The 16,382-nt window shown below is 35.4% G+C and overlaps 2 protein-coding genes and 1 pseudogene across 2 annotated transcripts; all 3 read left to right on the top strand.

The window, feature by feature from the left end:
- Window positions 1-40: 40 nt before the first annotated feature.
- LOC108822280 (protein argonaute 1) lies at window positions 41-5,952 on the top strand. The gene is made up of 22 exons (XM_018595319.2): window positions 41-178; window positions 535-1,298; window positions 1,379-1,587; window positions 1,677-1,826; window positions 1,909-2,042; window positions 2,144-2,253; window positions 2,389-2,495; window positions 2,588-2,726; window positions 2,797-2,913; window positions 3,038-3,145; window positions 3,275-3,346; window positions 3,431-3,553; window positions 3,631-3,793; window positions 3,876-4,135; window positions 4,245-4,387; window positions 4,482-4,544; window positions 4,641-4,704; window positions 4,787-4,922; window positions 5,031-5,104; window positions 5,183-5,277; window positions 5,390-5,421; window positions 5,529-5,952. Exons 2-22 carry the CDS (start codon window positions 543-545, stop codon window positions 5,738-5,740), a joined length of 3,267 nt encoding a protein of 1,088 aa, XP_018450821.1. The 5' UTR covers window positions 41-178; window positions 535-542; the 3' UTR covers window positions 5,741-5,952.
- Window positions 5,953-7,538: 1,586 nt separating this feature from the next.
- LOC108820326 (mitogen-activated protein kinase kinase kinase 20-like) lies at window positions 7,539-8,857 on the top strand. Its single transcript, XM_018593281.2, has one exon. The coding sequence runs from the start codon at window positions 7,643-7,645 to the stop codon at window positions 8,729-8,731; it is 1,089 nt and encodes a 362-aa protein (XP_018448783.1). The 5' UTR covers window positions 7,539-7,642; the 3' UTR covers window positions 8,732-8,857.
- Window positions 8,858-11,594: 2,737 nt separating this feature from the next.
- Window positions 11,595-12,606, top strand: LOC108820325 (kinase-interacting family protein-like; annotated as a pseudogene).
- Window positions 12,607-16,382: the final 3,776 nt, after the last annotated feature.

The following is a 16,382-nucleotide window of genomic DNA, read 5'->3' as shown; positions in this document are numbered from 1 at the left end:
AGCAGCAAAAGGGCAAAAAAAAAGGAGAGAAAGTGGGATTTAAAGTGGAGCAGTAAAAATCACACATCTTCGTTACTTATCTCGTTTGGTTTGGAGGCTAGAGAGATATAGAGGTAGAGAGAGAAAGTAGGGTTGGTCAAAATCGTTGCATCTCCGGCGAGAGATAGTGGTTTTCCCGGTAAATCAGAGTTCTTTTCGGCTTGTTCTGTGTTCGATCTACCGTATTTTCCACTCGATTTGGTTGGATCGACTTCATTTCTAGGGTTTTGATTAGGTTATAAGTTTTGTTTATTCCGTCGATGTCTTGAAATTTCGGATCTAGTTAAGGGGTTTTCGTGCGCCGTCTTCCAACTTGTTTCTAGGGTTTTGATAGTTCACTGTTTGCTTTTGCTTTTTTCATATGGTTGAATTTTCAATAATAGTTTCTAAAATTTCACTTCTTTTTGTGTGGATTGAGTGCTAATAGGCTTCTGAAAGTGGTTTCTATGTTTTTTTTTTGTGACTAACTGTTTGTTTTGGCTGTTGTTATCTTAGGATTCAATATGGTGAGGAAGAAGAGAACTGATGGTTCGTCTGAAGGAGGTGAAGGGTCTGGCTCCCGTGAAGGTGGTCAACAATCAGGTGGTGGGCGTGGTGGTTATCAGCAAGGGGGAGGAAGAGGAGGAGGACAGCAGCAAGGTGGAAGAGGTTATGGTCCTCAGTCTCAACAGGGAGGTCGTGGTGGTGGCCGTGGCCGTGGATATGGCCAACCACCACAGCAGTACGGTGGACCAAGAGGAGACCAGCCACCACAGCAGTACGGTGGACCAAGAGGAGACCAACCACCACAGCAGTACGGTGGACCAAGAGGAGGCCAACCACCACAGCAGTACGGTGGACCAAGAGAAGGCCAGCCACCACAGCACCAACACCAACAACAGTACGGTGGACCAAGAGGAGGACCTCCTCGAGGTGGGTATGGCCGTGGTGGTGCACCCTCTGCTGGACAGCCACAGAGACAATCAGTTCCCGAGCTGCATCAAGCTACCTCACCAACTTATCAAGCGGTGTCTTCTCAGCCTACACCGTCTGAGGTGAGTCCTATACAGATGCCGGATCCTTCTCCTCCGGTACAAGAATTTGAACAGCTCTCTATTGAACAAGGAGCTACCAGTCAGGCAATCCAGCCTATTCCATCTTCCAGCAAAGCTTTCAAGTTTCCAATGCGGCCTGGTAAAGGACAGGTCGGCAAGCGTTGCATTGTTAAGGCCAACCACTTCTTTGCTGAGTTGCCTGACAAAGATTTGCACCAGTACGATGTAAGTTTTAGCTCACCTGTTCCCTTGATATTTTTTAAAGCTACAGCGCATCTGATGTTGTCTTTTTTTGGGTTATGCAGGTTACTATTACTCCAGAAGTCACATCAAGGGGTGTTAATCGTGCTGTGATGAAACAGTTGGTTGAATTGTATCGTGAGTCACACCTTGGAAGACGTCTTCCTGCATATGATGGTCGCAAAAGTCTCTACACTGCTGGACCGCTTCCATTTGTTTCTAAGGAATTCCGAATCTTGCTCCATGACGAGGAAGAAGGTGCTGGGGGACAAAGGTCAGTTCTTACATTATTAATATTATTACTATTACTGTTTTCCTGTTATAGAATTTTTCAGAGTAAATCATGCATTTCCTGTTTCACAGACGAGAAAGGGAGTTCAAAGTTGTGATCAAGCTAGCTGCACGTGCTGATCTGCATCACCTAGGGATGTTTCTACAAGGGAAACAAGCTGATGCCCCGCAGGAGGCTCTGCAGGTTCTTGATATTGTTCTTCGTGAGCTGCCAACTTCCAAGTAAGTTCACTCATCCCATGGATGCTTGCTACTCAGCTTACAAGTCTCCTCTCTTTTAGTTTTGCTAACATATTAGTGTCAGGTATACTCCTGTGGCCCGGTCATTTTATTCTCCTGATATTGGAAGAAAGCAATCATTGGGGGATGGCTTGGAGAGCTGGCGTGGATTCTACCAAAGCATTCGTCCTACACAGATGGGTTTATCACTCAACATTGGTGCGATGTTTTTCTGCATTACCTTCATTAATTTTTTTCTTAATTTGATCTCCTTGTAATATCTCAACTCATGCATGCTGCGATATTACCCTTTTTTGTAGATATGTCATCGACAGCATTCATAGAGGCACTTCCTGTGACTGAATTTGTTTGCCAGTTGCTGAATAGGGATATTAGATCCCGGCCTTTATCTGATGCTGATCGTGTGAAGGTATGAGTCAATTGTCATTTCCTGATTATCTTTCTATAGTCGTTACTTGTTACTAGCGTTATGCATAGCTGAAGTGAAATGTTGCATTCTTGACCTTCCTGTGGTTACTTACTTTCAGTCTTATTCTGTTAACAGATAAAAAAGGCTCTTAGAGGTGTCAAGGTTGAAGTGACCCATCGAGGAAATATGCGCCGGAAGTACCGCATTTCTGGCCTGACTGCTGTGGCCACTCGAGAACTGACGTGAGTGTTTGTTTTAGCTTTTTGCTGATTCGTTTTTCGTGAATGCTGAACCAGGAGAACTTTATCTTTCTATTTCGTGTTATATTTTTCAGATTTCCTGTTGATGAAAGAAACACCCAGAAATCTGTTGTTGAATACTTCTACGAAACATACGGTTTTCGTATTCAGCACACACAGCTTCCATGCTTGCAAGTTGGGAATTCTAACAGGCCAAATTATCTACCAATGGAGGTAACTTCTAAGTTCATCAATTTTGTTTTCTCACCAACGTTCCTATACTAATTTGCTGTTGTTTGTACAGGTATGCAAGATAGTTGAGGGTCAGAGATACTCAAAAAGGTTGAACGAGAGACAGATCACTGCTTTGCTGAAGGTGACTTGTCAGCGCCCCCAAGAACGAGAAAAAGATATCTTGAGGGTATGTTTATTTTGGCTATTTTGTTCGCATTTTCTATTAAATGTCTTTTTTCTTATTGCTCCAGTATTCATATGTTGTTGAATTTTTATTTTAATCTAATTTGATATGTTGTTTTATTGCTTAGACGGTGGAGCTAAATGATTACAGTCACGATCCCTATGCTAAGGAGTTTGGCATCAAGATAAGTGCGTCTCTTGCTTCTGTTGAAGCTCGAATTCTGCCTCCTCCATGGGTATAGTAGTTGTCTCTTGGACTATTCCATTTTTTTCTATCTATATCTTTGTAACTTTTTTTTTGGGCAAATCTATATCTTTGTAACTAAGTTCGAGTTGCAATATGTTATAATTGCTCTATTCTGCAGCTCAAGTATCATGAATCTGGAAGGGAAGGGACTTGTCTGCCACAAGTTGGTCAGTGGAATATGATGAATAAGGTAAGTATATGAGATAGTTATTCATCTGTCTGCCCACTGCTCGTGTTTATCATTCTATTCTCTTGATATGATGGGTGTTTGCAGAAAATGATCAATGGTGGAACAGTGAGCAATTGGATCTGCATTAACTTCTCTAGGCAAGTGCCAGACAATATGGCACGTTCTTTCTGTCAGGAACTTGCTCAGATGTGCCACATATCTGGCATGGTAAGTTTTGCAGAGTACAACTTAGTCAGTTTATTAAACCTTTCCCAGCTTGATATCCGAACTATCTCTACCTGCAGGCCTTTAATCCGGAGCCAGTCCTCCCACCAGTTAGTGCTCGTCCTGAGCACGTGGAGAAAGTCTTGAAAACTCGATATCATGATGCCATGGCCAAGTTATCTCAAGGAAAAGAGATTGATCTCCTTATTGTCATTCTGCCAGACAATAATGGATCATTATATGGTATGAGACCTGTTCCAGTACCCTTCATCGTCTGCTTGCTTTTACTTATAAACAATCTTTCTAATCGTCATTTCTCTTGCAGGTGATCTGAAGCGCATCTGCGAGACCGAACTCGGCATTGTGTCTCAGTGCTGCCTGACTAAGCATGTCTTCAAGATGAGCAAGCAGTATATGGCTAATGTGGCTCTGAAAATTAATGTTAAAGTTGGAGGAAGGAATACAGTGCTTGTTGATGCCTTGTCAAGGCGAATTCCTCTGGTCAGTGATCGCCCTACCATAATCTTTGGTGCTGATGTAACCCATCCTCATCCTGGAGAGGATTCAAGCCCGTCCATTGCTGCTGTAAGTCTCTCTTTTAGCAGCTTGTTTTGTGAATCCGTGTTTCATTTTTTCTGTAAGGGCTTGGTCTGATGTGCTTACTCTGATTCACAATGATATTTGTTTTTTTCAGGTTGTCGCATCCCAGGACTGGCCTGAAGTTACCAAATATGCTGGACTGGTTTGTGCTCAGGCTCATAGACAGGAGCTCATTCAGGATCTGTTCAAAGAATGGAAGGATCCTCAGAAAGGGGTGGTGACTGGTGGCATGATAAAGTATTCTCAATACTGTTAACTCTGCTCCGAATCAGTTTTTTACTTCTACTTGCTCCAAGTAACCGATTATTGCATTTGGTTTTCTTTGTAACAGGGAGTTACTTATAGCCTTCCGTAGATCAACTGGGCATAAGCCGTTGAGGATCATTTTCTACAGGTAATAACTCGGTTCTTTTGACGCACACGTCATTATATAACCATGTATATTTCTCTCTAAAGATTTATGTGTATTATTGTATGGTTATTTTCACAGGGATGGAGTCAGTGAGGGACAATTCTATCAGGTTTTGCTGTATGAGCTTGATGCCATCCGCAAGGTAAGAGTTATACATAACAAATGACATGTTACTGGTGGTACTTGTCTTGTGTCTAATGTGATCTGAATTGGAACCATTTCAGGCATGTGCCTCGCTGGAAGCAGGTTATCAGCCACCAGTGACGTTTGTGGTGGTGCAGAAGCGCCATCACACGAGGCTGTTTGCGCAAAACCATAATGATCGTAATTCTGTGGATAGAAGTGGCAACATTTTACCAGGTGAGACAAATTGGGATCGGTGTGAACCTTTTTCTGCGTGCATGTTTAATCAGCTGCAAATCTTTTGATTCTTTGAAAATGTTTAAAACTGACAACTCTCGTCTGTAGGAACTGTCGTGGATTCAAAGATATGTCACCCCACAGAGTTCGACTTTTATCTCTGTAGCCATGCTGGTATTCAGGTAATTCTTTGTACAGAAAAAGAGCTATAATCAATCTATTGAAATGCTTTAATTTAAAATCAAAATTTTGATGAACAGGGCACTTCTCGACCTGCTCATTACCATGTTCTTTGGGATGAGAACAACTTCTCTGCTGATGGACTCCAATCTCTGACTAATAACTTATGTTACACGTAAGATTCAATAGCTCTTTGTCACATGTTATTATTAAATAATTGAAATATGGAACAGATGTAGACTCATTACAAACCATTAACATTTAGACTATTTTTTTGAGTTCTGTAGGTATGCTAGATGCACTCGTTCTGTATCCATTGGTGAGTTCTTTTCTTTTCCCTTGCTGAGATTTGAATTGTATTAGTTTTTTGATGTAGAGATTGGTAAAGATAACGGTTTTTTAATTGTTGTTGTTGGGATTTTGTAGTGCCGCCTGCGTACTATGCTCATCTAGCAGCGTTCAGGGCTCGGTTCTACATGGAGCCAGAGACATCAGACAGTGGTTCGATGGCTAGCGGGAGTATGGCACGTGGAGGTGGTATGGGTGGTAGAAACATGCGTGGGCCTCACGTGAACGCTGCTGTGAGACCACTCCCACCTTTGAAAGACAACGTGAAGCGAGTTATGTTCTACTGCTGATTCAGTTCAGCTCTTTATCTTATCTCCTATGAGCTATTATGACTCTCATCGCCCAAATAAAATGTTTCAAGACTTTTCCATGAAACTCTTATGTCTACGTATCTTGTGTGGTGTGGTACTTACTGAAGTTATCATAAGTTCGAGTGAATGTTTTGGATATTTTATGTTCTGCCACTCTTTTGAGTATGAAATGCTTTATGGGTTTTTAGTTATGTAAGCTGAGCATCATCATTCTCTTAGTAAACAACGCGACTCTCCCCCTCTAATCTAGTCATGTTCTTGCTTCTATTAGCTCTCAAGCCATGACAGTTCCAAGGAGGATCAAGAGCTTGCAGGGTAATGTATTTGGCAAACGGAGACAAGGCTTTCGATAACCGTAGAAATATTCCTGAATCTTACGACTCATTGCTAACTTTGGAAAGTCATTGGTTCGTAGCAACAGCTTCACCTGATTTGTGAAGTTTCTTGTCAATACTGCTTCTGCTTAACGCATGTTTAAACTGCTGACGAGCTTTTCGTGACCCAACACATGTACAAATGAGGCACTGAATGTTTCAATCGCGAGGAGAAGCAGGTCGTAACCGGTACCTACGATTACTGATCCCATTATGTTGATCACCATTCCAGCAGCTCGAGACTCATTCCTCAAGGAGGCAATGCCACCATCAACACCTATCTTAATAGATATGTTCACAACCCACGATTACTACATCATCTTTACACTGGATACTGAGTTTCTCATCAGTAACTTCCATTTACCAAAATCGTTGTTCTTTTTTCCGAAACTTATCATGGTTTCATTGTTGTCCGAACTTCTTACTAAAGTTTGCAATTCTTACTAAAATTTTAGTTGGATATATCTTTAAGTAGTGTGGAAGTTTCATTTACTAGTGGTCAAGATTTCACCAACTATGGATTTGATTTCTAAATAATGTAATTTCTAACAGATTACATGATGCAAACTTATACTGTTATACGAGTGTTCTAAAAGTGTAGCCAGTAGAGCTATTCGTTGGAGTCGTATGCTATGTAGAGCATGTCCATCATAAGTAAAACTAGAGTGTTATGGAGAAAGTTTTATCTATTAATATCATTTATGTTATAAGTAATTTATCATCATTTGTAATATAAATATAAATTGTACGATGATGCATCCAATGTTAAAAACAACTGTAGTTTTGAATAATATAATATATTTCATATTATCAATTTTAAATGTGGTATTTTTGGCTCAAATGTATTATATTATTTGATATTTAACTAAAGTTTTATGAGAAGTTGTTTAAAATAACATAAAGAAAATATTAATTTTCAAAAATACAGTTCATTAAAAATATTTTAATATTTGAATTTATAATTTGGTGATTATTGTTTAAGATTTTAGTACGTAGAAGTAGAGTTGAGTAAGTTTATAAATTTTTATAAATAATTTTTAAATATTTATAAATGATTAGTTAGGATTACAATATTCTAATTTTTTCATCAAAATTTACAATATCCATAAAGATAATTATTTTAAAGTTAATTATGAAAAGTAATATCAATTTGTGATAAGATCAATTTTTCTCTTAATGAACTTTCAATGTAATCGATCCTTTGTAATGATATGGGTTGACAAAAAAAAAAGTTGCCCTGATTAAATTGTTTTTAAGAAAAAAAGTCAGGCCCATTAGTTCAGTCCTTTTTCCGTGTGTATAATAAAGTCACCGACTTAACTGAAACCAAATCTATAAAAGATTGTCATACCCTCTTCTCCTTCGCTCCACTTTTATTTTCTTTCGCTCTCTTCCACGTTTCTCTCCACTGCGATTCTGTTTCGAAACCCTAATTTTTCTTTCTTGCAATTATCTTTTCAGAGCGATTCTTTTCCGAAACCCTAAAATACCAACTCCGATTCAAAAGATGCAGTCCAACGAAGAAATCTTGAAGTTTCTTGGAGAAGGCGCCTACGGTTACGTAAACCTAGTCCGCTTCACTAATCCCTCCGACGACGGCGGATCTTCGTTTCTCTCCGCCGTCAAGAACTCTTACGACGAAGACTACGAAACTCTCCGAAGAGAGTTAGAGATTCTCCTCCAACTCAGGGGAAGTCCAAGGATCGTCACGTGTTTCGGAGACTCTCTCCAACAAGGTTTAAGCAGTTACGGTAACGTAGTCCACAAGCTTCGACTCGAGTACGCCTCCGAAGGTAGCTTGAACGCTTTCATGAACCGTTACGCCGACAGAAAGTTGCCGGAGCCGTTGGTTAAAGATTTCACGCGGATGATTCTTGAAGGTTTGGTCTCGATTCACAGACACGGTTATGTCCATTGCGATATAAAGCCAGATAACTTGCTCGTCTTCCCTTCTTCGAGACAAGATTCATCATCGTACGAGATCAAGATTTCTGATTTTGGCAACACGTTGGAGGTCGGAGAGGTTCCTAAGTTCTGGGAGAGTGAGTTTCCATGGGTTGGGACTCCTATCTACATGCCTCCCGAGTCTGTTCGTGACGGCTTCGCTGACAAAGGAATAGATTTGTGGTCGTTGGGGTGTTTGGTGCTGGAGATGTACACGGGTGTGATTCCTTGGGAAGGGGTTAATATCAATCTTCTAGCGAATCGTCTCCGTTGTGGTAAAGCTCCTGAGATCCCTGAGAGTTTACCTTCTGATGCAAAGGATTTTATCAAAACGTGTTTCTCAAGGGATCCTGATGAGAGAGGAAGCGCTTCTGAGTTGCTGTCTCATCCGTTCTTGCCTCGTCCACAAGTTGAAGCAGATGACAAGAAGACAAGTAACTCGTTTATGTTGAAGCTGTTCAAGCTGAGGGTCAGACGAAGAAGTTCCAACAAGAAACCAACGGCAGATGCTGTTCTTGTTGCTGACAAGAAGTTGAGGTTTTTTCCGGCAAAGGCAACACAGTTCAAGAGAACTCTGAACAAAGTCTTGAGGTTTAAGACTATGATGCCCATGAAGATATCGACTGACTTCAGTTTAGTTTGTGTTCATTAGCCTTTAGTTTCTCTGTTTAGACTGTAGCTTGTGTTCACTTACGTTTAGTATATCTGTTTAGACTGTAGACTGTAGTGCGTGTTGATTAACGTTTAGTATGTTTCTTTGTGTAGACTGTAGATTCTGTTCACTTACATTTTAGTGTCTGATAAGTATGTATAGACTGTAGTTTCCATTGATTAATGTTTTGTATCTCTGTTTAGACTGTAGCTTCTGTTGATTAACAGTTTAGCATCTCTGTTAAGTATATATAGCCTGTAGTCTCTGTTGGTTAAGTTTAGTATCTCTGTTTAGTTTAAAGATCAAAATTTACATGTATCTCAGGTCTCATTACAATAGTAACGTTTAGTATGTAGATTCTGTTCATTAACTTTTGCTGTCTCTGTTCATCAATGCCTAGTTTCTTTGTTTAGTATGTATCTCAGGTCTCAAATCAGTATGTTACTTAACAGCATCGACTGACTTCAGTTTAGTTTTTGTTCATTAGCCTTTAGTTTCTCTGTTTAGACTGTAGTTTGTGTTCACTTACGCTTAGTATCTGATTAACATGTAGACTGTAGTGTATATTGATTAACGTTTAGTATGTGTCTCTGTGTAGACAGTAGATTCTGTTCACTTACATTTAGTGTCTGATTATTATGTAGTTTTCATTGATTAATGTTTAGCATCTCTGTTTAGTATATAGCCTGTAGTCTCTGTTGGTTAAGTTTCATATCTCTGTTTAATTTAAAGATCAAATATACATGTATCTCAGGTCTCATTACAACAGTAACGTTTAGTATGTAGATTCTGTTCATTAACTTTTACTGTCTCTGTTTAGTATGTAGTTTCTGGTCATCAACGCCTAGCTTCTTTGTTTAGTATGTATCTCACGTCTCAAATCTCAGTATGTTACTGACATCATAGCTGATAATAAAGTTGTTTTCTTTTCATTCTGAATTGCTCACTATACATAGTTCTCTTGTTTGCAAACTCAACTCAATATTTTTACAGTGGTTAGCAATCGAAAACATCTTTTAACTTTAGAGAACGGTTTATTAATGCTCATTTGCTTTTCATCTTCAACTATACAAGCAAAAGAAAAAATTGGAACAACATTTTTCAACCAACAACACAGTTCCCTTATGAATCATATGACAAAGAATCACTTCAGCAGAATCATTACCTCGATTCTTAACAGATACAAGTTGCTTCAACCAGATTCTTTTCTGCATCTCCAATTGGAAGTCCCCTCCTTTTCAGTTTGAACCATTGCATCAGCCTTGATAAATCCCATCAAACTTACGTAGGATGCAAAGCTCCAGTCACCATATGAATGAAGTAAGCAACTGCAGCAACATATATGAGCTAATTCATTAGAATATATGAGCTAATCCAGCTTTTACTAAAAATTTGTGATTTGTACAAAAAGGATGGACAAGACTCCAACAACCTGGAACTGGTCTTTTATGTATAGTCACAAGATAGGATGCAAAGGAAAAGAAGAAGACACATAAATTTTTTAAGTGGAACACATGAACTGAGACACTATACATTCTAAAACCTCCTCATGTACATTCCAAGACTCTGTACATAGAGAGAAACACTAGAATAATGGTGTAGATTCTACACACGGATGGATACTATTAATGTTTAGCCTGAGTCATTATCATTACACCTCAAAGAGAATACATAGCTACTCAAAAACAAAAGTTTTTGTTATCTTGCAACATGAATGATGTGGGAAGAGACTTACATTAAGGAAATTTTTTGCCTTTGTTGTGTAGCCAACCAATCCTAACCGGAATCAAAAGCAATGTGACAAGGATTGTTATGTAGCAACAAATAGAGAGACTAAAGAAAAAAAAAGAGAGACTAGACTATCATGATACTTTGTGAAATGTTACCATTGAGAAAATGTGAAAGCATGGAGCACGGCAAACAAGTAATAACTAATACAAAATAATATTTATTTCATTCTTAAAAAGCAAATACTGTATATATCAATTATCATGAGCAAAAGGTTGGAAGTTAAATAAATGAGATATTAAAAATTTTTTTTTTATTTGTTGATTTTTTCTATAATTCATATAAACTTTTTTTTGTAACTGGCTTTCGATTCATATAAACTTTGTGATATATTTTTAGGATTTGCATTGGAGCAATGTTTCTATTTGGTAGATACTGAATGGTATGTAAGTAAACATACTTTCTTATGAATGGACTTGGATTTATATAGATTTCATGAAACTTACAACTACAAAAATTTGAATCAAGATATATTTTGCTGTCTCTTTTATGATCAACAAATCTCCAGTTTTACATTGGAATACATTTTTTTTATAACTGTTGATTAGAAATTTGAACAAAATCTCCAAAGACAAATATAAATTTCTAATTAAGTGGAATTGGTACCTCTTTTGTAACTGCTGATTTAAAATCTATTATTCGACCATTTTTATGATTTTCACTGGAAAATGCATTCATTATTCTCAGTGGATAGATAGTAAGTAAAGCACATTTTGTTACTAATATGAATGTTTAAAATTCGAATAATAATGAAAATTAACATTACAAATTTTGAATTAAGCGCATGTCACTGCTTCTTTTATGATAACAAATCTCCAAAATTTTCAGCTCTCTTTCTCTCTCTCTAATCTCTATAAGACTTTTCTGAATCTGTAGATTCTCCTCGTACATTTTCTGTATATTTGTAGCAATTTGGTCCCATTAATGTTCAAATCACCTCACTGATTCTTTCGTTTTGCTATTTTTGTTCTTTTATATTATTGCAATATGTGGGATTTTGATTTTCCTGAAGCTCAAGTTTTACTCTAGCGTTCCCCTAAACATCAAAATAACTCTCTGTCTAAAGACAATCCATATGGATGCCTCTCAGCCTCCTCTTCCGCCATTGCCATCTCTCTCAGGTACACTAATCAAACTATCTGTTTGTGTCCTAAGCCTCTCTATGTAATCCTTAGTTTGGTCTGAAAAAATGATTTTTCAATGAATACAGAGCTTGAATCTCGGATGCAAGTACTGCGCGTCTCTGCTCTTCAAGAGAACCAAACCGGTGAAACACTTTCTCAGCGTGCTGAATGGTTCTACCAGAGACGCCCTCTCATCCTCTCACTCTGTGAAGATCTCTACGATGGTTACACCACTCTATTGAACCGTTACCACCACGCCAAACCAAAAAACCCTAAACCAGTTTTCCAAGACAATGATTCCGACACTAGTTCCGAAGTCACGAGCATCTTGTCCTATCAACAGATGCAAGTCACCACTTGTGATAAGCACAAAATCGAAGATCTAGTCTCGCAGCTCGTGACTGCAAACACGGAAATAGCTATGGCTCAAGACAAGTTGCGCCAGGGAGAAAAAAAATACCAAGACGATCGAGCTGTTAAAGAAGCTTGTGACGTTGCTTGACATGGAGAAAGAAGTAGCTGTAGAGGAAACCGCGAATCTTGGATACAAACTCACTTCACTCCTGGAAGAGAACAAAGAGCTCGCCACCGAAGCTTTGTTCATGAAAACGGAAGCAGTGAGGCTGGCGAGATGCGTGCTTAAGATGAGGGACGATCATTTTCACGAGATGTGTCTTTTACAGAACCAAGTGTACGCGTTGCAGCCGTTGTCATCGAGAGAGACTGTTTATGAAAACGAAGCCTCGCCGAGATGCTTTGGGTTGGATAAGAGCAAGAGCAAGAAGAGAAAGATGAGCGAAACAAGAAGTGAACCTGGAGAGAAGAAGAAGAGGAAGTCCAAGTGGTTGAAGAGACTTAATCCTTTTGTCAAATGCAGCGTTAGCCCATCGCCTGGTTTGCTCCATCGTCCTGCACAATAAATTAGTTTACTCTCTACGTTGAGTTTTGCATATTTTATTACATTACAATAATGTGTGCCTGCTTTTGTTTTACAATGACTTATAATTTAAAGTTAAACTAGATTTTTGACCCGCACACCCGTGCGAGTAAATTTTTGATTTATATAACTTTTTCATTTTGTTTACAAATAAACAAAATCATTTAAAAAAAAATAAAAATTAGTTTTGTATATTGTGTTAGCAAAGTTGGCAGATACTTTTTATTTGATTATTGTTTATATAAAAATAATTAAAGATTTTATTTAAAATTTGTAACATATATATTGTGTAAACTTTGTATATTATGTAAAGTGGTAAATGTAAAGCATTGCGAGAAAGAAATCATCTCTACCACTAACTTCAAGTGAATTTTTTCTTACTGAAGTAAAATATTCATTTTTTTTGTTTATGACTCAAAGTCTACCTCATAAATTGCATCATTCATTTTTAATAAATAGATTAAATGGCTATTAATTAGGGGTATTCAATCCGGTAAAACCGAACCAAGCACAACAAAATCGAACCAAAATAGAGAAAATGTTTTGAATTCGGTAATACAAAATTTTTATTTTTAAGAAAACGCACAGTATATAAATATGATTTGGTATATAAACCGATCAAACTGAAGAAATCGATCAATTAAAATTTAGTAGTATAATTATATGTAAATTATATAAGATAATTAAGGATATATACATAATTTATTTTATTGATATGATCTTCATAGTTAAAATATTGATTTTAGTAATTTAATATCTTTAAGATAAAAGTTATGTTTTAGTTCTATCAAATTAAATAAAACATAATTTTTACCTTTTTGTTAACAAATATGTGTGCATATTTAATTATTTATAATATTATAGACTACTAATTTCCTATTTTTTATTCTATAGAAACTATTATAATTATTAAATTAATATGCTTATTAATTATTTTAAATAGTAAAAGAAACAGAAAATAAGCTATGTGAAAGCTGAAATATCTTCATGTTATATAAAACCGATATTTAATCATATAAAGTAAAATTCGTAAATATTTTAAAAAGATAAATAAATTTGTGGTTTTTTGGTGTAAAACTGAATAAACCAAAAAACGACAATATATAAACTGAAACAAACTAAAATAAATATGATTTTAATATGGTAGCTATTTTTATAAACCAAAATACCAAAAAAATCGAAAAAAACGAACTGATATCCAGATTGAACATCCCTACTATTAATGCTTTAATTATATGTCTCCTCACATTTTTTAATACCGCCTTTTTCCGAAAGTAGTAGCAATGAATTATTCGGGGAATAGTTTTGCTTTGGAGGTTAGAAAAAGTATAAAACCTTAGAGCACCCACAATGGTGTTACCCATTTGGATTCCTTAGAAAATGTTTTTTTTTTAAGTATTATTTTTTTTCTTTTTCAATTTTTTTTTAAAAAGAAAAAAATAATACCGACCAATCGCGGACCGCCACGTCTCGTGGAGACCCGAAAATAGTGCAAAGATTCACTAAGAACGAATCCTTATTTAGGAATTTTAAGAATTGAATCCTTACCTTTTGGTAGAGTCCACTGATTATTTAGTTATTTTTTCCCTAACGACTTCCTATTAAAGATCTCCATTGTGGGTGCTCTTAGAATGCTGTCTATTTTCGAAGTTAAGCATTGTTTCATTCATTTGGTAGTATAGAAAATGAACTCTGCTATTTTAAAGGATATATTGACATAATTGTAGAATCATTTTGTATCAAGCGAATATTCTTGTTTTGATTTTCAAAACTCTTGTTTATAATAAATTAATAATTATCAAGGCTAGCACAATTTCTGGTTAGTTAAGAAAATATCTTGGAATCAAAAGATTGATATCTTCGTGTTTAGTGTGCCTGAAATTTATATAATTTACGTTAATCTAAGTTAAATGAATGGGAGTGGTATTGATTTTAGGAATATTTTGTGGAATAATAATGAGTTAAGGATATTGATTGTTGGTTTAAATCAGTTACTTTCCAAATAAATAATACTAAATTAAATCAATTAGGTTTTTTTTTAAAATTAAATCAATTAGTTCAATGGCATTCACTTGTAATTATTAAGGAAAACTTAGGGTTATTTCTAATTTGTACTTCTGTTTTAATAGATTAGATAACTTATAATATTATTTAAATTAAGAATGGCTACGAATATAACATAAACATATTGTAAGAGTATGTTTATGTTTATTAATTGGAAATGTGATATTTATATAATATCAAAAACAATGTTTAATATTCTTATAAACTCATAATTAAATTATTAAAATACTTTATGCAAAATCTATATACTTATAAGATGTTTGATAGGATATAAATCGAATGGGTCCCAAAAAATTGAAAATCGAATGGACCAAAAAATGGTTCATCACGGCCGTGCTCGTTTGTAAATGTTTCAATATGAATTTGTAACTACACCGAATCTATAATATGTCATATGTCTAATTTTATTGTTGATTTTCATGTTGCTTTAATTCACTTGTCATATTTTAGGATAGATATAGCTGCATTTAATGATAAGGTAGAATTTTGGTTACTATATTTTAGGAGAATCTCAACTTAATATTTATTTCTAAAAAGTTGTTACATAAATTAATTACGATTTTAGTATTTAGTTTAATTGCTTGGGGAATAAGGTTTTACAAAATATATATTTGATATGTAGAATAATAATATCAAAATAATTTTTAAAATATTAAGCATTATATATATATATATATTACAGTAACTTATACTGAATGATTTTTGTAAGTGAAATTTTTATATTGTTAACTTTTCATATCTATAATTTAAATATATTTTAATGTTTCATAGAATAACCCTTTTTAAAAATGAAACATTAATTTTTTATGTATAAGCATAAGATCAAACTTATGGTTTGTATTACTCAAATTTATATTATATAGATTTAGAATATGAACAGTGTGTTAAAAAAAGAATATGAACCGTATATTTTATTCTTCTATAGTTTGTATGTTTTTAAATAATGCTTTAATGGATATGCTTTGAATTCTTGAATGCAATTGAACTGGAAAAAATGTGTTAAAAAAGAGGTTTAGTAATTAATGATTTATGTAATTGTCTTAAATATTAGATGCATTTTGATTGGTAGTAACTAATGTTGACATTTTTATTATAAGAAGGTAAAAAAGGCAGTGACAGTCTTTTGTAAATATTTTGAAAAACAAAGGGCAGAATCCTATGAGGGATTCTGCTTTAATAGTATAGATGAATCATGGTTTCATTGTTTTTTTTTTCCGAAACTTATCATGGTTTCGTTGTTCTCCGAACTTCTTACTAAAGTTTGCAATTCTTACTAAAAATTTTAGTTAGGTAAATCTTTAAATAGTGCGGAAGTTTCATTTACTAGGTCAAGATTTTAAAAGCTATACTTTTTTTTCTTTTTTAAACAAAAAAGTTTAAGCTATACACCAACTATGAATTCGATTCTCAAATAATGTATTTCTAACAAACTACATGATGCAAACTTATACGAGTGTTTTAAAATGTAGCCAGTAGAGCTATTCGTTGGCGTTGTATGCTATGTAGAGTATGTCCATCATAAGTAAAACTATTCAGTGTTATGGAGAAAGTTTTATCTATTAATATAATTTATGTTATAAGTAATCTATTATATTAAAACAGAGGTCATGACTTCTAATTTATGTGTGATTTTTTTAAAAATGGACTACTTACTAGACTTGGTCACACTGTATTTTTATCTATTATTAATCTCTTCATTTTATTTAAAATAAAAAATAAATATTAATTTAAAAAAATC

Source organism: Raphanus sativus, unplaced genomic scaffold (genome assembly GCF_000801105.2).
Source record: "Raphanus sativus cultivar WK10039 unplaced genomic scaffold, ASM80110v3 Scaffold0672, whole genome shotgun sequence".
NCBI lineage: Eukaryota > Viridiplantae > Streptophyta > Magnoliopsida > Brassicales > Brassicaceae > Raphanus > Raphanus sativus.
The sequence above is the reverse complement of the archived record's forward strand: the minus strand, read 5'-3'. Positions and strand labels throughout refer to the sequence as shown.